The sequence below is a fragment of the Ctenopharyngodon idella genome, chromosome 2 (assembly GCF_019924925.1).
Source record: "Ctenopharyngodon idella isolate HZGC_01 chromosome 2, HZGC01, whole genome shotgun sequence".
NCBI lineage: Eukaryota > Metazoa > Chordata > Actinopteri > Cypriniformes > Xenocyprididae > Ctenopharyngodon > Ctenopharyngodon idella.
The window spans coordinates 22561694-22582521 of record NC_067221.1 but is presented as its reverse complement, the minus strand read 5'-3'; the positions used below and the strand labels follow the sequence as shown (position 1 = coordinate 22582521).

General features: G+C 42.4%; 1 protein-coding gene across 1 annotated transcript; it reads left to right on the top strand.

The window, feature by feature from the left end:
* The first annotated feature begins 728 nt into the window (after positions 1–728).
* Positions 729–19830, top strand: LOC127504533 (phospholipid scramblase 2-like). Its single transcript, XM_051879270.1, has 9 exons — positions 729–760; positions 975–997; positions 2183–2277; positions 2927–2981; positions 3066–3271; positions 3348–3509; positions 14308–14469; positions 14561–14652; positions 19227–19830. Exons 2-8 carry the CDS (start codon positions 985–987, stop codon positions 14624–14626), a joined length of 759 nt encoding a protein of 252 aa, XP_051735230.1. The 5' UTR covers positions 729–760; positions 975–984; the 3' UTR covers positions 14627–14652; positions 19227–19830.
* The last annotated feature ends 998 nt before the right edge of the window (positions 19831–20828 follow it).

The following is a 20828-nucleotide window of genomic DNA, read 5'->3' as shown; positions in this document are numbered from 1 at the left end:
GGCATGGTAAAAATATGGTGCGCGTGGTAAATCAAGAAATCAAGTGATTCAAAAAATAAGACTATAACCGTATTGAGCTATATAACAATGATTCGTTTTCTGTTAATAAAAGTATTCAAACAGTTAAAGCATCTTTGGTGTTTCTATGAAAGTAAAACTGGAAATTAAAGGTAACGCGGATATGCCATCATTGACAGGTGAAAAAATTACATGGTCCATGTCCTGGTTAAAATTGCTGGTTTCTCTGGATTTACACATTGTTAGAAACGTTTGGGATAGTGTAAGTACACAAGTGAACAATATAACATTGTTCTAGTGGTTTTTTGATATTTTAATCTAAAGATCTTACATATTGTGCCTTTACTGTCATTTGTGAAGTGACAACAAACAGAGAGGCTGATGAAAAAAACACACCCACTTAAAAAATGAACATCTACAAAAAACTGAATTGCCGCATAGCCTTAGTGAGCCAAACGTCAAAAAATGCTTATAGAAAAGAAAAAAAATAAATTTCCAACAGTAGCAAACAGCTTGCAATTATGGCATATTTACTTCCATAAAGTTACCAGAATTAACAGAACTTTTTAAAGCTGTTAAAACTAGAAGTAACTAAATTTGAAAGTGTGTCAAACCCCTATTCAACCACAAATATCATGCTGGCAAAAAAAAAAAAAGGGTACTTAAAATTGTTTGTCATGAGAGAAACATTTCCTATACTAATATCAGTGCTACTGTCGAACAGACGATTTGATTCTCACTGGTATGGTATATCTCTCAATATATGATCATTTGAAATCATTTCATTTTAATACATGTTTTTATTTTTTATTTTATATATGAATGTGCAGTTTTATAAAGTCTTGTAGAGTTTATACCATTCATTTATTTACAATAAATAAAGAGAAGAAAAATGTAACACTAAACAATATTGATGTCATTATTTATATATGCATGTATTTATTCTCTCTTCCCAGATAAGAAAAAATGGAATTGTCAGGTGAGTTTGTTAAGGGTTTTTATCTATGCCTACTTTGTTTGTTTGGCTACAACAGGCACAGTGTGGATGAAGACTATGGCTGAGCCAGATATGGCCCCTTGTGAAAAAGAAGTGCACTTTAGCTTTAAAGTATTACAGAAATAACTCACTTCAAAAGAATAAATGCAAACTTAATGTAATGTTTTCTGACATTTAATTACATTTTATTTAGAACTTAAAAGTTTTTTTTTTTTTTTTTTTTTTTAACCACTTACGTACTTAAGTAGATTTTTATATGTAATTTCATAATTACTTTTATTGTCTTATTACTTTTATTGGCCTATTTTTAAAGTGTACTGCTAAATGTACTGACAAGCATTTAAGGTAAACTAAAATGCAATTTCTATTAAAAATTGTATCTCATGAATTTAAGTATATTTGTAATTACACTTTTGTAATGATGAAGTCGCAATTTAGCACATTTAAAATATCTTTAAATAAAAGTGTAATATAAGTGTTCTTTTTAAATGTACCTTAATGTGTTAAGAAACGGTGTACTCTCTTTAAGTACACTTAAGAGGCCTATTATTTCATTAATGTTATGTTATAGGTGCATTCATAATTACCGCAATTATGAGATTTCAACTTGAGAAAAGCGTTCACATCCTCGTAGAGCTCGTAATTACAACTTACAACAAGCTGGCAATTTTCTAAGAGCTCCTACTTGTACCACCTGACCGCTGCAGATTTATTTAGGCGTTGATAGTGTTGCCATAGAAACACATAATTCCCAGTCCGACATGAACAGCCATGAGTATAATGTCACATGTTGTCATCTCAAAATTACGGTAATTACGTATGGAGTACATTTTTTTTTAAAACTATACTTTTTAGATTTTAAGTACACTTCAAGTGCACATTCAATAGATTTAATTGCACTTCACTTCACAAGGAACTGCTTATAAAAGACAAATTTAAACCAGTGTATTGAATCAAGTAATTACATTTTTCAATGTTTCTAACATTAAAATATGCATCAGTGTACTATTATAGAACTTAAAGGTGTAAACAAGAAATTTGTGATCTGCAGATCTGAAGTTCATAAACCTGACTGAATGTTGTGTAGGAAGGATTACATCCATTTTCATTATTAAAACAAAATTTCATTGAGTAATAATTTCTTTAACAAAACTGTTTGATATATAGGCTACACGGCTGTTTATGCTCCACTAGAGGACACCGCAATGATACCTTCCCCAGACCCGTACCACTGTCCTTCTCATCTGGAGACCTTGACTTTGGTCAGATAAGACTGGATATGTTTATTATTATTAGTAATGTTTAGGCTATACTTGCTTGTTTGCATAACATTACAATGTCCATAAATCAACAATTTCAATAGTGCATTTAATTTATCGATATAGAACTCATGTTGAATGTGATCGTTTCATCTACTATAATACAATAGTAGGCTATGTTATATTAGTCCTGAGATTTTGTTTATTCACTGACATTAAGTGTGCCAGAGGTTCTGGGTTCTAATCCTCTCTCCAATCGTTTAATTAAAGGGTAGGCCATTTGTTTTATAAACATTGTTTGTTATACTGGTTGAAACTCTTCACATCCTGAATAGCAATCAATAATAGAAGTGGTGTAAATATTAAAACACGTACATATAGTTTCTATGAAAGTCTCAGGACCAAAAAATGTTTGTCCAATAAGCATTCGGTCCGACCTGCCTGTCAACATATGTATTTCTATGCATATGGACGTTGGGCAAACATTTTACCCAACCGGTGGGTTAACCCAATTACAGGGTTTGTCCATTTTCCACTCAACTTGGGTTGTTTTTAACCCAGCATTTTTTAGAGCGTATGTTACTCTGATAAATGCATTTATTTAACAATGATTTTCACTGCAAGAAGCCTGTGATTTTCATGTTTATTTCAGATTGATCAATTGTTTGTCTACAAAGAACAAAATCTGGAAGAATGTTTTGCAGAAGGTTTGTTCATCAGCATTTCATGAATGAAATACAGTGAAACCAAACGAGCAACACCCTAATCTTCTTCCTTTTAATTTCTTAAAGTTTGCTGTGGAATAAAGTCTAACAACAGATATAAGGTGAAGGATGACATCGGGAGCAATGTTTTTAGTATCCTTGAGGACAACGATTGTTGTAACAGGCAGTGCTCTACAGGACGTTCCTTCATAATGAATGTAATTAATGACTCAAATCAAGAGATCATGAGACTGGTGCACCCGTTTACTTGCTGCTCCTGCTGCAAAAATGAGGTATGAACATTATCCTTGTCTTTTTTAGCCCTTGATTATGTTGCCCTGTATATTATATGTTGTATGTATATTTTAGCTGGAGGTTCAGTCTCCACCAGGCGTTGCCATCGGACATGTTCGACAAAACTGCCATGTTTGTCTATCTGAATTCACCGTGGAGAATGAACGAGGAGAACCGGCATTTAAGATTGCAGGACCATGTGTAGCTTGTACTTTCTGCACAGATGAGAACTTTGAGGTGATGCACATACACTCAAATACAAGTTTATTTTGAAAAAGATCAAAGTTGTTTTCTATTATTTAAACTTAAACATAACCTTCACATAAACCTTTTAGCATTACGTCACCTTGGAAAGGTTCTGTCTGACGTTTTTGTTATAATTGAGTTATTCACATATTCTTATTCTGTGACAACTTATTTACATTATGTGATGTTCCCTTTCGATACTTCACTCGTACTGCGTATGGGGAAAGGTCTCCTTTTTCCCCGCTGCTGAAGCCTTTTTCAATAGCGCAGTGTAACTGCACGGCCATTGGTTCAAACTTGAGAACTTTTTGAACCAGCGACGGCGCGGCGGAGCTGCGCGAGCCTATGGCGATGCAGCGCACCGATGCCCGCCAGAATGGGCGGGGCGTAAGACTATATCAGCGGGCATTTCGCGATGGGATTTCAGATCTCTCTTCTTCAGCGACGACATAATATCTCTTCGCTTATTTCTTAAGCTGAAAACCTTCGCCGCCTGGAACGAGCTCTCCCGCCGTAGAAGAGGCACCGCAGCGGACCAGCTGAGATCGACAAACGCCTGCAGCGCCGGCGCCCTCGCAGACTGCCACCTCGAGCGCCACTCTCAAGCCGCCTGCTTCCGGCCACCTTCTCAGCGAGTCTCCTGCCGCCATCCGGCAAACAATTTAAAGAGCTATTTCCAGCGGTTTTAACCGCTTAAAAGAGCAATTTCTCTGCCGTTTTCATGGCGTTCTCTCGCTCTGCGGATCTTTGCTCTTTAGCAGCTGTTTCCCGCGCCGCCCTCGTGCTGCCCTCAGCATCTGAGAGCATTCAGCTCATCCCCTGCCGTCTTCCGTCAGGTGAGTACAGAGCTTATTTTTCTACTTTCTCGCTGGCGTTTGCTTCAAATGCCGTTCCTCCGAACGTGTCATTTGCCGGGTCCGCCCCCGCAAACCGCGTTCGTCGAGGATGCGTGCTCTCATTCGGGAGCACAAGAGCGAGCTCTCACTCTCAGTTGAATTTGACATGATGCTCTCCCCTGACTTAGGCGAGACTCATGATACATTTTCTATCTGAGTGTATTTCTAAATATCTCTATGCGCATCGCTTGCCGGTCCCGCCCCCGCATGCCGCGTCAGTTGAGAAATATGACATGTCTTTCTTCCCCGACTCTGGTGAGAAACATGTTATATACTCAAGTTAATGGAGCATATTTCTGCTGTTTGCACTGAGCTTCTCTACGCGTTACTTGCCGGTTCTGCCCCACAAGCCGCGTTCATTGAGAAATAAAACATGTCGCTCTCCCCCCTCTTGGGTGAGACCTATGTTATGTATATTCAGTTGATATAGCAGGTTTTTTGCCAAGTTTTCTGAATCTCTTAGCGCGTTGCTTGCCGGTTCTGCCCCGCAAGCCGCGTCGATTGAGAAATATGACATAACGTTCTCCCCCGACTCGGGCGAGAAACATGTTATGTACTCTATTTAATGGAGCATATTTCTGTTGTTTGTGCTGAGTTTCTCTACGCGTTGCTTGCTGGTTCTGCCTTGTTAGTCTCACCCAAGACAGGGGAGAGTGACATGTTATATTGCTCAATGAACACGGCTTGTGGGGCAGAACCAGCAAGCAACGCGCTAAGAGATTCAGAAAACTTGGCAAAATTTCAGTTGATACAGCATATTTCTGCCGAGTTTGTTGAATTTCTCAGGGCGTTGCTTGCCAGTTCCGCCCTGCAAGCCGCGTTCTTTGAGAAATATAACATGACACTCTCCCCCGTCTCGGGTGAGACCTATGTTATTTATATTCAGTTGATATAGCATATTTATTCCAGTCTTCTGTGTGTCGCTCGCCGGCCCCGCCGTGCAAGCCATGTTCATGAGGACGTATGCGCTCACTGAAAGCGAGCTCAATGCTCACTCGTGCTCGGTAGAACCAACATATGCTCATTATGCTGGACATTTGTTCATGTTACTTGCTGGCTCTGCCCCGCAAGCCATGTTCATTAAGGAAGAGCGGTCTCACTTCCGACACCGCTCGGCTGAATATACCTTGATGCTCTCCCCTGACTCAGGTGGGACTCATGATGTATATTTTTTTCTAAGAAGCATATATCTGTTGCTGAGTTTCTCAGCATGTTGTTTGCTGGTTTCACCCTGCAAGCCACGTTCAATGAGAATGAGAGTCCTCACTGAGGACGCATGAGCATTTCTCTGGTGTTTTTATAAAATGCCGAGCCTCTCAGCGTGTCGCTTGCCGGCTCAGCCCCTCCAAGCCGCGTTCGTTGAGGACACACGCTCTCTATGAGAGCGCACTCAGTGCTAATTTTTGCTCAGCTGAACATGACAGATGCTCTCTGACTCAATCCCTTACACGCGGGCTGAGGCTGGTAGGCCATCCCCGGAGTGTCAAGCTGGAAGTTGGGGATAATAAATCAAGGCTACTCACTGCAGTTCGCCCGACGGCCCCCGTGCTTCAGCGGGGTGCTTCCCACTTCAGTTAATCCGGACGACGCTCATGTCCTCCACGCTGAAGTGATGACTCTGCTAGGGAAAGGAGGTATAGAAATAGTTCCCCCCTCAGAGCGAATCAGGGTTCTACAGCCGTTATTCTCTCGTACCCTAGAAAGATGGTGGTCTCAGACCCATCTTAGATCTCAGACTCCTGAACCTCTCCCTCATGAGACGGAAGTTCAAGATGATAACGCTGAAACAGATCCTCGCGCAGATTTGCCCCGAGGACTGGTTCTGCTCACTGGACCTGAAAGACGCTTACTTTCACATCCAGATAGCCCCCCACCACAGGCGATTCTTGAGATTTGCATTCGAGGGCGTGGCTTACCAGTATACAGTCCTCCCTTTGGGCTGTCCCTAGCTCCCCGCACTTTCACGACGTGAATGAACGCGGTGCTTTCCCCACTGAGACAGATGGGAATCCGGGTTCTAAATTATCTCGACGACTGGCTCATCCTGGCCCAGTCGCGAACCGATCTAGAACATCACAGATCCGTGCTCCTCAGCCACTTACAGTGCCCAGGACTCAGGGTCAACTTTGCCAAGAGCTCACTGCTCCCCAGCCAACGTATCACGTTCCTGGGGGCAGTTTTCGACTCAGTCCGCATGACGGCCGTAATCTCGCCAGAGCGCTCTGGCTATTCAGCAGCTCGCGGTTTCTGTCAGGAACAAAGCCTACCTCCCTCTGAAGTTCTTCCAGAGAATGCTAGGGCTGATGGCTTCCGCCTCCCCGGTTTTGCAGCTCGGTCTTCTACGGATGCGGCCTCTGCAATACTGATTGAAATTTTGGGTCCCTCCTCATGCTTGGCGGCACGGCCGCCTGCGTATCAAGGTCAATCAGGCCTGCCTAGCAGATCTGAAACCCTGGACAAACCCTAAATGGTTCAGTCATGGGGTACTCCTACAGGCGGTGTCCGGAAGGACGATGCTCTCGTCAGATGCGTCCAACTCGGGTGCTCTTTGCGAGGGCAGACCAGCCTTCGGCTCGTGGTCTCACGAGGAGAGCCATCTCCACATCAACTGCCTCGAGATGCTGGCAGTGATTCGAGCCCTTCACTCCTTTCAGGTCTTCCTGACAGGACGCCATGTCCTAGTCCAGTCGGACAGCATGACAGTGGTATCCTGCATAAATCACCAGGGCGGCCTCTCGTCCAGCCGCCTTTGTGCACTGGCGAAGCGCCTCCTGGAATGGGCACTGCCAAGGTTGCAGTCGTTCAAAGCGGCACACATACCAGGCAGAACGAATCTGGGAGCAGACATGCCATCTCGGAGCAATGTTCCCTCAGACGAGTGAATACTCCACCCCCACGCGGTTCTCACGATTGGGAGATCTTCGGGAAGGCAGAGGTAGACCTCTTCGCCTCAGAAGACAACTCTCATTGCCCAGTTTATTTCTCGAAGGACGTAGATGTGCTGGCCCACGACTGGCCCAGCCTCCTCCTTTATGCATTTTCCCCGATCGCTCTGATCCCTCAGGTCATCAGGTGAATCAGGGAAGACAAGCACAGAGTCCTCCTGGTGGCCCCACTCTGGAGGAGCCAAGTTTGGAGCTGTTCCTTGGCCAATTCCCCTGAGACGGAACCTCCTCTCTCAGGCAAACAGGACGATCTGGCACCCTCAGCCAGAACTCTGGGCTCTGCACCTATGGTCCCTCGATGGGAGCCTGTGAACCTCCCCGGGGACGTGCTAAACACCATTTCTCAGGCGAGAGCCCCGTCCACGAGACGCCTCTACGCTCAGAAATGGTCAGTCTTCGTTGGCTGGTGCTCAGCACGCAATGTTGATCCTGTGGAGAGTGACGTATCTCAGATACTGTTTTTCCTCAAAGAGCGGTTGGGCAGGGGCCTCACGCCCTCCACGCTCAAGGTGTACGTAGCAGCCATTGCAACGTTTCATGCTCCCATTGCTGGCCAATCAGTGGGTCGAAACAGCCTCATTGTGCGTTTCTTGAGATGTTCTAGGCGGTTAAACCCCCCACGTCCTCTCACTGTTCCCACTTGGGACCTTTCCACGGTCCTCAGAGCGCTCAAAGGGCTGCCCTTTGAGCCACTGCGGTCAGCTGACAAAAAAGGCCCCTGACACTCAAAATCTGCTCTGCTACTTGCATTAGCATCGGTTAAGCGTGTTGGCGACTTGCAGGCCTCTCTGTGAGCCCTGCTTGCCTCGAGTTCGGGCCCAACGACTCCAAGGTCGTTTTGAAACCCAGGCATGGCTACGTCCCTAAAGTGCTCTCGACTCCGTTCAGAGCACAGGTCATTTCCCTCTCAGCGCTCCTCCTTCATCGGATGAGCGAGAGCTGGAATTACTCTGCCCTGTTAGGGCGTTGAGGACCTACATTGAGCGGTCACAGCCATTCTGGCAGTCTGACCAGCTCTTTATCTGCTTTGGCGGCTGCACCTAAGGGTCTTTGGTCTCGAAGCAACGTCTCTCGCATTGTATAGTCAACACTATTGCTCTCTGTTACTCCTCTATGGGCCTTGATTGCCCCTTAGGAGTTAGAGCCCACTCCACAAGAGGGATGGCCTCCTCGTGGGCCTGGTCCAGTGGAGTCTTTATTAGAGACACCTGTGAGGCGGCCGGCTGGTCCTCCCCATCCACTTTTGTCAGATTTTATAACCTGGATATCCCGACCTTACAAGCTCGGGCCTCTTGGTATGATATGGTGGCCTCTGTCAAGCTCGGCCATCATGCCACTCTAGAGGGTTAGCTCCCTCCTTGCAAGTGTAACATAAAGGGTTCGACGGCCTCGGCCATCTCACTTGTCCGCTGGTTCCCCTGCAGTGTCCAAGACAAGTCTAGTCGTTCCCTGCAGTGGCACGGCGCGGTTGAATTCGTTCCCCATATGCAGTACGAGTGAAGTATCGAAAGGGAACGTACTCAGTTACTAACGTAACCTCGGTTCTCTGAGATACGGAACGAGTACTGCGTATGGGGAAAGGTCTCCTTTTTCCCCGCTGCTGAAGCCTTTTTCAATAGCGCAGTGTCACAATGGTGGTTGCAGAACAGGATCCAAATGCAGCAGTAAATGGTTTATTAACAAGAACTAGAAACAAAACACTTTTGACTAAGAAAAAACAAACATAACAACCGAGTAAACGCAACAGTTAAAAGACAACTAGACAGAACAAAATTCAGGGCTTAAATAGACAAGGACTAATCAAGGAAACAAGACACAGCTGACAAGATTAACGAGATAATAGCAGAACAGTTGACAGGAATAAGACAATCAGACACATAGAGGGTATGCATTGACATTACTTTCTCAGCTGGACTGAGTGGCAAAAGCCTGCTGCATGACTGGGAAACTGAGTAAAACAAACAATTACAATGAAAGTTGGGCTCGAAAGTGTTCCTTAAAACATGTCAAAGAAACCTAATCCATGGATATTGACATGCAGCCAGAAATCGTGTTTCCTGACATTTAGATGTACTTGATTTCAACGTCGGGGAAATACATAAAGCAAGTCTGCCTGTGAACGCTTTATATAACGACAATATAGGTAGGTCTAAATCGGAGTGATCACTTATATCAATATTATATATATATACTTATATTGTCCTGCTCTAAAACTTGTATAGTTTTTGTCAGTGTTTATTTAAAAACACCCAATTATGCAGAATATAAGATGGTAAATATTTAATTAATGAGTGGTCAACACAATATATAACAATATAATAAATACGGTATGATTTTATCCCAAAATCCAACATTTTGACACAAAATGATAACTGCAAATCCACGTTTATCTGCCTGGAGTCCAGTTGTTTCTGTGAATTGCAATGATCCATTTGCTTCTTTTTTCTGTAGCTTTCGGCAGACTGTAAAAATATACCTCAGATTTTGTGTCAAATCTATTTGTACAGTCAATCGCACAGCTTTTTCCCATTTTGGATGTGTTTTGTGTGTTTTTCACGGCATTCACGCAGAAAACCAATGCTGTCAGTCTTTTTGCCACTCAGTGGGCATAACCGCAGTCATAACGGTTGGCGGTGATGTCATGTGCATACCCTCTATTGGGAAAACTAGTTCAACTGAACGTGAACACAGGCAAACATGAGCTGAAAATGATAACTGATTACAAGGCTTAAACAAGACATGAACATAATGAAAACTAGAAACTAAACTGTGACAAAGTAACTTATTATAAAAATATTCACAGTAATTCACTGGCAGCAATTGTCAAGTATTGGAGAAGAATTAACTATATTATCGACAGTCACAGTTAAACAGTTAAAAAATAAATACAAAAAGCATTATTCATTCTTTACTTATTGCTAGATGTGTTGAAAACAATATAATCTCTGTGACTGTCACCATTATGGACTTTGTTGTCACTCCTGTCTCGTGTTCCCTGTTCCACTTTGCCGCCACTCATCAGTCACCATGGACACTAACAATCCTCACAGCTGTTCGTCATTTACCTTTGTGTATTTAAGTTCCTACCTGAGTTCAGTTCATTGTCCGGTATCGTCTATGTTATGTGTATGTGTTGCTACCCGTTTGCCTGTCTGTTGGATCTGTGATATATTAAACTACTTATTGGAGTATCTTCGTCTTCCTTGTCTGTTTGCCAGCAGCCATACGTGACAGAATTCCGGACCCAAAGATAATGGAATACGCAAAGAAGTTTGCAGCCACGATTTTGTTTGTTTTACCACAGAGTTTTTCCACCTCGCCGTCTCCTGCTCCTACGACGACGAGACCCTGAAGTCACTGTTCTGGATCGGGGTGAACTACCATCACCCTGTGGACCTCCCAGACACCTCTGGACTGAGCTGGAGAGAGGCTATCATCCGGAGCGTCGCCAGAACCCGAGACTATGAGGACAGAGGCGACCCTCGCCCCGGATGTGGAACTTCATCACACGTTTGACCAGGGGCGTGAGCCCACGACATCAGCGGACGAGGGAGAATCGACTACGGAGAGTGAGGACTGGTTGATCGACTTCAACGAGGAAATAACTCCCACCCTATCCCACCCGGTATCATCCTCTTCATTATGATCACTATCTATGGACTATACCATTGACCATATTAACTATGATTTCCTCCTTGGAGTGATCTGCATGAACTCTGTCATCCTTACCGTTGCTCTGTCGACATTGATGTTACCACAAAGCTCAGCCAATCCTCCAGCTCCACCGCTGCCAGATGTCTACAGCTCTGCGCCATCTCCGGGGAGTCCCTGTGACGTCAAACCATAGGTCGTGCATCCACCTGCAGCGCCCGTGCGAGAGGATCCTGGGGCTCCGCCTCCCACCTTTGACCTCTTCGCTCCATCTTGGCCTGTCGACCTGCCGGCTTTGTCTTGGCTCCTCCAACCTATGGCTCCACTGGAGACCCTCGGACTGACGGCTCCTCCAGGCTCCCTCATCCTGCGGGCCAGACTTGCAGGCCGTCCATTGCACTCCGTCCCTCCACCCCTACGGCTGCAGCGGGTTCCTCCTTCCCCTTGGCGTCACCTCTGTCCTCCATCACACCGGCTCCGCCTCAGCCCTCGGGTACTCTGGCTCCGCCTACGTCGATCGTCACCGCAACTTTGCCGAGGTCTCCAGAGCCAGCGATGTCACTGGAGTTCATCGGCTCTCCATCTGTGCCCTTGGATCCATCAGCCGAATCTGCGTCGGTCATCCCCCAGATGCCGTCAGTCATCTCTACACCATCTCGGCTCCTCCCCTCCTCGACTCTGCTGTGGGCTGTTGGTACTGGGGAGCTCTGGGTCTGCGCCACCATCATGCACACTATATCTGCGCTTCAGGGAGCTCTTCGTCATCCCTTCACCAACCCGTCACTCCAGCCTCTCACCATCACATCGCCATCGCCTCGTTCACCTCCTGAACCCCCTCCGGCCATCCCTCTGATGTTCTGTTACGGCGTGAGGATGCGCCTTGCTGGAGGGGGGTGTACTGTCACCATTATGTTCTGTTCATGAACTTTCAGTTTGTTGTCACTCCTGTCTCGTGTTCCCTGTTCCACTTTGCCGCCACTTATCAGTCACCATGGACACTAACAATCCTCACAGCTGTTTGTCATTTACCTTTGTATATTTAAGTTCCTACTTGAGTTCAGTTCATTGTCTGGTTTCGTCTATGTTATGTGTATGTGTTGCTACCCGTTCGCCTCTCTGTTTGCCAGCAGCCATACGTGACAGTGACCTTCTGGTGATTTTTGACTTTTTTTTTTTTTTTTGAAGTTTTATTAAAGATTTGCTTTCTGTATTCTCTATTCAGAGTGAAAACATAACTGAGTTACAGTGAGGTCAATTTAAATGCGGTAGTTGGCTAGCAACCCAGCTGCTAGTGTATTGTGTTTTCCTTCTCTATAAACACATAATAGGTTACTGTGATTTTCTACAGCACATGATTATTGTGCTTTCTACAGGACATTGCTGGTTACTGTGAATCTCACAGTACTTCTTTCGTTACTGCAATTTTTGACTGAATATTCACAAAATTCTACTGTGAGCGTGTGTACAGTAATTTCCTGTGCACAAACACAGTACATTACTGTAGATTCTACATGCATTTTTTTTTACAGTGTACAAAGGAGTATGGAATGCAAAAACTTTGAAGCTCAAGATCTCAGAATGCAGATATAACCTTATACAGTATCTCACAGAAGTGAGTACACCCCTCACATTTTTGTAAATATTTTATTATATCTTTTCATGTGACAACACTGAAGAAATGACACTTTGCTACAATGTAAAGTAGTGAGCGTACAGCTTGTATAATAGTATAAATTTGCTGTCCCCTCAAAATAACTCAACACACAGCCATGTCTAAACCGCTGACTACAAAAGTGAGTACACCCCTAAGTGAAAATGTCCAAATTGGGCCCAAAGTGTCAATATGGCCAGTCCATCACCTTTACCCTCAGCTTCTTTAGCAAGACAGTGGTTGTCTTGGAGGTGTGTTTGGGGTCGTTATCATGTTGGAATACTGCCCTGCGGCCCAGTCTCCGAAGGGAGGGGATCATGCTCTGCTCATTCATGGTTCCCTCAATGAACTGTAGCTCCCCAGTGCCAGCAGCACTCATGCAGCCCCAGACCATGACACTCCCACCACCATGCTTGACTGTAGGCAAGACACACTTTGTACTCCTCACCTGGTTGCCGCCACACACGCTTGACACCATCTGAACCAAATAAGTTTATCTTGGTCTCATCAGACCACAGGACATGGTTCCAGTAATCCATGTCCTTAGTCTGCTTGTCTTCAGCAAACTGTTTGCGGGCTTTCTTGTGCATCATCTTTAGAAGAGGCTTCCTTCTGGGATGACAGCCATGCAGACCAATTTGATGCAGCGTGCGGCGTATGGTCTGAGCACTGACAGGCTGACACCCCACCCCTTCAACATCTGCAGCAATGCTGGCAGCACTCATACGTCTATTTCCCAAACACAACATCTGGATATGACGCTGAGCACGTGCACTCAACATTTTGGGTCGACCATGGCGAGGCCTGTTCTGAGTGGAACCTGTCCTGTTAAACCGCTGTATGGTCTTGGCCACTGTGCTGCAGCTCAGTTTCAGGGTCTTGGCAATCTTCTTATACCCTACGCCATCCTTATGTAGAGCCACAATTCTTTTTTTTCAGATCCTCAGAGAGTTCTTTGCCATGAAGTGCCTTGTTGAACTTCCAGTTACCAGTGTGAGAGAGTGAGAGTAATAACACCAAATTTAACACACCTGCTCCCCATTCACACCTGAGACCTTGTGACACTAATGAGTCACATGACACCGGGGAGAGAAAATGGCTAATTGGGCCCAATTTGGACATTTTCACTTAGGGTTGTACTCACTTTTGTGGCCAGCGGTTTAGACATTAATGGCTGTGTGTTGAGTTATTTTGAGGGGACAGCAAATTTACACTGTTATACAAGCTGTACACTCACTACTTTACATTGTAGCAAAGTGTCATTTCTTCAGTGTTGTCACATGAAACGATATAATAAAATATTTACAAAAATGTGAGGGGTGTACTCACTTCTGTGAGATACTGCAATTCCAAGGTGGTGATTATTAGATTATAATTTTAACACTGCTAGTAAGCCTATTAAGCCATTTTCCTAATGTCCTGACCCACATTGGCTGTGAGTGATTTCAGGTTGTGCTATATTTCTAGGAAAATTTGATCTACACAATAAATAGAAAAACAAAACAACAACAACAACAACAACAAAACTAACTCTGTTAGTGATTCTTTGGGCAAAATAATACTGTAGATGAGGTCTAGCTAGTAACCAACTTTGCTTGAATGAGTGCATGTATGTTGTTATTACCTGTCTTATACTGTGACCACAGCTAGTGTCTTTGAATGGGGCAGCGATAGACAGACCATTTGGTAAGATCGTCAAACTCTTCTCAAGCAGTGGACCAAATGCAGGTGCAGATTTTGTGCTGAGATTTCCAAGCAACCTGGATGTCAAAATGAAAGCTACAGTTTTGGGGGCCTGCATACTTATTGTAAATATTGTTAAAAATGCTATTTTAAAACTTTTTTTCTATTTTGTAATATAAGATTTAATAAGACAATTATAACTCAATTTATTTTCAGGACAGCGTGCATTATGAAAATAAACAACAACCGTTACCATTTCTACTATGTCAGTGTTTCTTTTAGTTAACACACATGAAGAAGATAACGAGGTAAATCCACATTATTCACATTCTTTATTAATAAACCAAAACACGTAGGAGGTCGCAGGAGAAATTCAAAATAAACAAACTACACTAACACTCTAAAAAAAATGGTTCTATATAGTACTAATAGTGGTTCTTTGGCTAGGGGAACCACTTTAAGTGCTGTATAGCACCAAATCTTGGTGCTCCAGTGGTTCTTCAGCGGTTCTTCACTGGTTCTTTGGGATGACTGAGGTGCTATATAGCACTGCTACTGTATCAGAACCAGTTAAGCCCCTGTATGGTTCTTCACTGGTTCTTTGGGATGACTGAGGTGCTATATAGCACCACTGCTGTACAAAGAACCTGTTAAGCCCTTTTAAAGGTTCTTTACGAGCCAAAGAACCACTGTTAGTGCTGTTTAGCACCATTTATGTTGAAGAAATAAAATGCAATATGACACCTCTTATGGGTTCTACATAGCACCATTTGACAAAGTGCTGTAGAGCACCTTTAAAGATATGGTGCTACATAGCACCAAAAGTGGTTCCCTTATGATTACGAGCCAAGAATCACTTTTAGTGATATATAGCATACTAACAAGAAACGACAAAGACAACTGAAAACTCACGGAGATCCACCTTTTTCCTATAACGATATACTGCATTTTAGATTATGGGACGCACTTCCGGTTTAGGGAAGTTCCATTCAAAGTGACATGATGCGTAGCCAAGTATTGTGTCCCATACTCAGAAATTTTTTGCTCTGCATTACACCCATCCAAGTGCACACACACAGCAATGATTATTGAACACACACACACACACCATGAACATACACACCGAGCGGTGGGCAGCCATTTTTGCTGCGGCGCTTGGGGAGCCTAAAACAATTCTAAAACAACGTGCTATCTTCAAGTGCAAGGTGTCTTTTTTTTTTTTGGTAAATAGAATTTAAATAGAGAGGAATTAAAAAAAAAAAAACGGGGTTACTTTATTTTACAGTGCCATAGTTACATTGTAATTACTCAAATAAGTACTGACTTCTATTAATTAACTACATGTTAATTAACTACTAGTTACAGTTAGGGTTAGGTTTAGGGTTAGTTACTTGTAATTATGCATAATATACTGTTATTACTACAGTATGTACATGTAGTAACGTGTAACTACGGCACTGTAAAATAAAGTGTTACCGCTAGGAAGGAGGAATGTTACATATCCTCAGCGGTTTGATCGTTTGCTCTACTGAGCAGCTTCTTATTAATCATCCCTAGATCTTGCCTTCTCCTCTTAGCATCATGTCTCCTCTGTGCCCTAGTCCTTGGAGGAGTAGCATGAGTGGACACGATCTTCTTCTGGCCCTGTCTCCAGTTTTTAGTCTGTGACCAGAAACGGAGACATGGGGCCGTATTTTAACAATCTAAGCACATGGTCTAAAGCGCACGGCGCAGGTGCACTTAGGGTGTGTCCGAATCCACTTTTGCTAGTTAAATGATGGGAAAAATGGTCAGCGTGCCCGGCACATGGTTTAAAAGGGTTGATCCTATTCTCTTAATGAGTAATGGGTGTGTTTTGGGCATAACATGCAGTAAACCAATCAGAGTCTCATCTCCCATTCCCTTTAAAAGCCAGTTGCGCTCGCAGCATGGCGGATTCGCTATTTACTTGGTGGAATTTGCAAGCGGAAAAACTGAATGCTTCTCTAGTGAGGAAACAGATCTGCTCGTGCATGAGGTTAAAGCGCACGAGCAGACCTTCTACAGGACAAGCCGGATTCCACCAATGCATTTTTATCTTTATGCACACAATAATGATCTTTTACATTGTAATCCTTTTATTTTTTATATTTGGCATGTTTGTGTGCTGCTGCACATCCCTGTGTGTGTAATAAGCAGAGTGTACGTGTGTTGTGCACCTGCCTAGGATGTGAAAATGATAACTGCGTCGGGCTGAAAAAAGTTAAAAACACTTGCGTCGCGCCTGGCGTCACATTGCGCTAGGTGTATGATAAGGCCCTTAGGCAGAGACTTGTATTGGCGCGGGATGTATTTCCTGAACGCCACTGATTGCGCCCTCATCTCTCTAAACCTCCTCGGAATGTCTCAACAGACTTTCCGAAAAGTTCAGAGGGCGAGACCGGGGCATCGAGGAGAACATTTTTCTCTTTCTCCCTGATGTCAGCCAGGTTCAACCATAGATGGCTCTCCGTCACTATCATCTCTGCCATTGAATGACCGATAGCAGCATCTGTAGCTCGGAGGGCCAAGTCTGTAGTGCGGCTCAATTCAGATACCGCTTCAGGAGACATTCCCAGTCCCTGATCAAAATCTTTTAGCAGATCAGCCTGGTAGGCTTGCAACAAAGCCATTGTGTGCAAAGCATCATCAGCCTGAACTGGTGCCACATACGCCTTGCCAATCCCAGGTGAAAAAAAGTACACCTCCATAATGTACTTAACACGCTATGTTTTCGTGTGCTAATTTTGTACTTAATATACTAAAAATTTTTCTTTAGTACTTCTTTAGAACATCTAAATGTACTCAACTGTGCTATTTTGAGACACCACGAATATGAACTAAAATGTGTTTTTAACAAACTAGCTCTGTATTAAAAAATGTATTTATGCTGCCTTCATGTGCTATTGGAAATTTAATAATTCCCACTTCTGATTAAGAGATTAAGAGATTCATTCCCAGTTCTGATTAAGAGATTAAGAGTTCATCGCATTCGAAATGGGAGGGCGTTCATGTGCAATTTTTACCTAGGAAACTCATCTTTACGATAATTCCGAGAGCGCGTAAAAGCAGCTACCACCTGTAGTACACTTGAACCAAGTGTTACCTAAAATAAAAGGACTTGAACCATGTGTACAACAAGTGGTAACTAAATACACTTTTAAATTTCCTCTTAATGTTTGATAGTTGAAGGGTGAGTAGAATAATGTCTTCTCATTGTACCCATTTTTGAAAATGCTTTCGTTGATTGTTTACTGTAACGAGGTTAGTGTTTAGGGAGGAAGTAGGCGGGAACCGGCGAACATTTAACGAAACTTTAATATCAAAATATAAACAAACATAAAACAAAAGTTTTATGAAAGTTTTATAAAACGAATCCCCTCAAGAATGACTGCCACATAGAAACATAAACAAAACGTAAAGTCCAGTTCTGGTCCTTTCTCGTCTTGCACTGTCATCACTCCTCCTTTTATTCATCTGGATCTCCATCTGTGAGGCTTGAGGCTGGTGCGGTGCGCAGGTGCCGCTCATCAGCAACCGAGCCGCTGGCCTTGCTTGTTCCCACGGCTCTCGGCCTCGTCCTGCTTGCCACTTTTACAGTTTAACAGAAGTTACTCCCATAATTCACGCAAAGTGTCATGGGGCATAGGAAAAAGGTGGATACATACAAGGGGCAAACACAGGCGATTAAACACAGGTGACTAAACTGAAAGGAAATACAAAGAAACAGAAACACAAGAACAAAATGACTAACAAACTAACAAATGGTAAACTAAACTGAACTTAATACTGACATATTACTGTGAAGAGATCTGGTATTTTTATTTGTGCAAAATGGATATGTGTATTTGGTTAGTTCACCCAAAAATGAAATTTCAGTCATTGAGTACTCACCCTCATGTTGTCCCAAACCCGTAAGACCTTCGTTTGTCCTCAGAACACCAATTAAGATATTTTGATAAAATCCAAGGGTATCTGATCCACAAATAAGCAGCAATGACACTGCATCTTTTGAGGTCCAGGAGGATATTAAAAGACATCGATTAAACGGTCAACGTGACTACAGTGGTTCAACCTTAATGTTATAAAGCGACGAGAATACTTTTTGTGCGCAAAAACAAAACAATTTTTTTTTTGCGAATGTGATTTCAAAACACTTCTTCATGAAGCTTAGAAGCTTTATGAATCTTTTGTTTCTAATCAGTGGTTCAGAGCGCCAAAGTCACGTGATTTCAGTAAATGAGGCTTCATTACGTCATAAGTTTTGAAATTTCAGTGGTTCACGTGACTTTGGCAGTTTTTGGCATATTCACTCTTACCACAAGTGTGCTGTGGTTTTTGTGCAATAGCGTGGTGTATAGGAAAAGTTTGATTTATTTATTTTCTTTTTTTGGGTGGGGGTTATTGTATTGAGTCTTTCTTTTTTTGTGTGTGAAATCTCCCTTCACTAGATATTGTTGAATAAATGGGTTATTTTGTTTTGTTTTGTTTTTTGCGCACAAAAAGTATTCTCGTCGCTTCATAACATTAAGGTTAAACCACTGTAGTCACGTTGACCGTTTTATCGATGTCTTTTAATACTCTTCTGGACCTCAAAAGATGCAGTGTCATTGCTGCTTATGTGTGGATCAGATACCCTCGGATTTCATCAAAAATATCTTAATTTGTGTTCTGAGGACAAATGAAGGTCTTACGGGTTTGGGACAACATGAGGGTAAGTACTTAATGACAGAAATTTTATTTTTGGGTGAACTAACCCTTTAAGGTCTTTAAAATTGTGTGGAAAGTTACCAAGGTGGCAATTTTTTTCTTTGTGTGCATATAACCCATCATTTTTTTTTTTTTTTTTTTTGGGATACTATAGGCCTACTTCAGAAAGAAGACAGAAGAAAACAAATGTCTACAGACTGCTTGCCAAATTATCCTCCAATAAATGCTGGAGAGAGAGAGAGAGAGAGAGAGAAAAGTTACTGTCTATGGCCAAACATTGCTTTTTAATATTGTATCTCTTCATGAAAAAACAAAACAAAAAACATATGCTTTCACATTGCAAATGCTGTTTAAGTTGCTAACAAAATATTCTGTCTCTTTTTCTGGGGCACGTAAATCTCTTCTATTTATTTTGTAAAATCCTTCAATTCAAAAGTGACACATTACACGTTATCACATGTTGTTTCAGTTTGTGGCTCTCTCTTATAAAGGTGACACTGAGGTTGAATGTGTTATCTGAAAGTGAAGCAAACACAGCAGTTACCACAAACACGGACAGCTGAAGTGGTGGTGGTGATGTGAAAAACCACCCTAACTGGCACTTGGGTTGCTCGTCATGGAAAATCCACAGCGAATGCTATTACTTCAAATTTACAAATGATTCTCTGCCTTGATGGCCAAAATTCATTGCGCAGACATGCAGCCTATATTTTTGTCAATTTCATTTTGCAATAAAGATCTGGAAATTGTGCATTTCATCATTTTTGAGCATTTTCAGTGTCCCATAAACCCACAGACATGTTAATAAACCTGTTGTCTGAAATGTTCCGGTGCCTGTTTTTACCTAAAATAAAAGGACATTATAAAGACATTTATACAGTATAATGTTCTATAATGTACATGATGCATTTTGCTCATCCGGTCTTAGCCAAAGTAATCCAGCAACAATCATAAATGTTTAATTTTCCTATTTTAAGCAATTTTTAGTGCTTTAAACACCAACAAAGAGTGTTCTCCAGGGTTGTTAAGAATTGCTGGTGTCTTGATACTTCACAATATGTCAGACAAAAAAGTTTGCAAAGTCATTGCCTTTTTATGTAGGTGCAATTCCAATTAATGCAACAATGAAAACAAAGAAAAGTGACAGACAATAGTATGAATGAAGGAATTTAAAATTTCCATGCCAGACAAACATCCTTGAAATGATAGAACCTTTAATGTGCTTATGCTGTCATCATCTAATCTTGTAAGTAAACATACAGACAATGGTAGCTTTGGCATATTTACAAAGGCAGTTGTTTTCCTATGTGAACATGTTAGATGGATGGGTAACACTTTAGAATATTGTTCATTCATTAATGAATAACTACACAGGAACAAATGAGTAACACATTATTAACACTCTAAGAAACTCTGATTAACATATTAGCAGTGCTTAGTTGAATGTGGTAGTTCACTATTAGCTAATCAGTAACTACTATTTTTTTAATACCTCCCAGAGAACTACTATATAAAGATTCATAATTAACATGAATGATGCATAATGTATAATTAATTCTAAAGTAAAGGTCATGGTAACCCACTAGTAATGACTAATGTATTACCAAATCCTAAAGAAGGAATTACTAATTATTTGGATCAGTATTCTAAAGTGAGAAACATGATAACTCTAGTAACTACTGGAGTCATTGTAAACTTTTGAGGTTTTTGTACATTTTTGTACAGTTTTGTAGACTAATTCCTTCTGATGTATTTG

Bases quoted from the DNA above. Each gene is read 5' to 3' on its own strand.
- LOC127504533 (XM_051879270.1), top strand. The intron at 3,272-3,347 runs GTATGAACATTA...TGTATATTTTAG, and splicing joins GCTCCTGCTGCAAAAATGAG to CTGGAGGTTCAGTCTCCACC. The intron at 3,510-14,307 runs GTGATGCACATA...CTGTGACCACAG, and splicing joins GCACAGATGAGAACTTTGAG to CTAGTGTCTTTGAATGGGGC.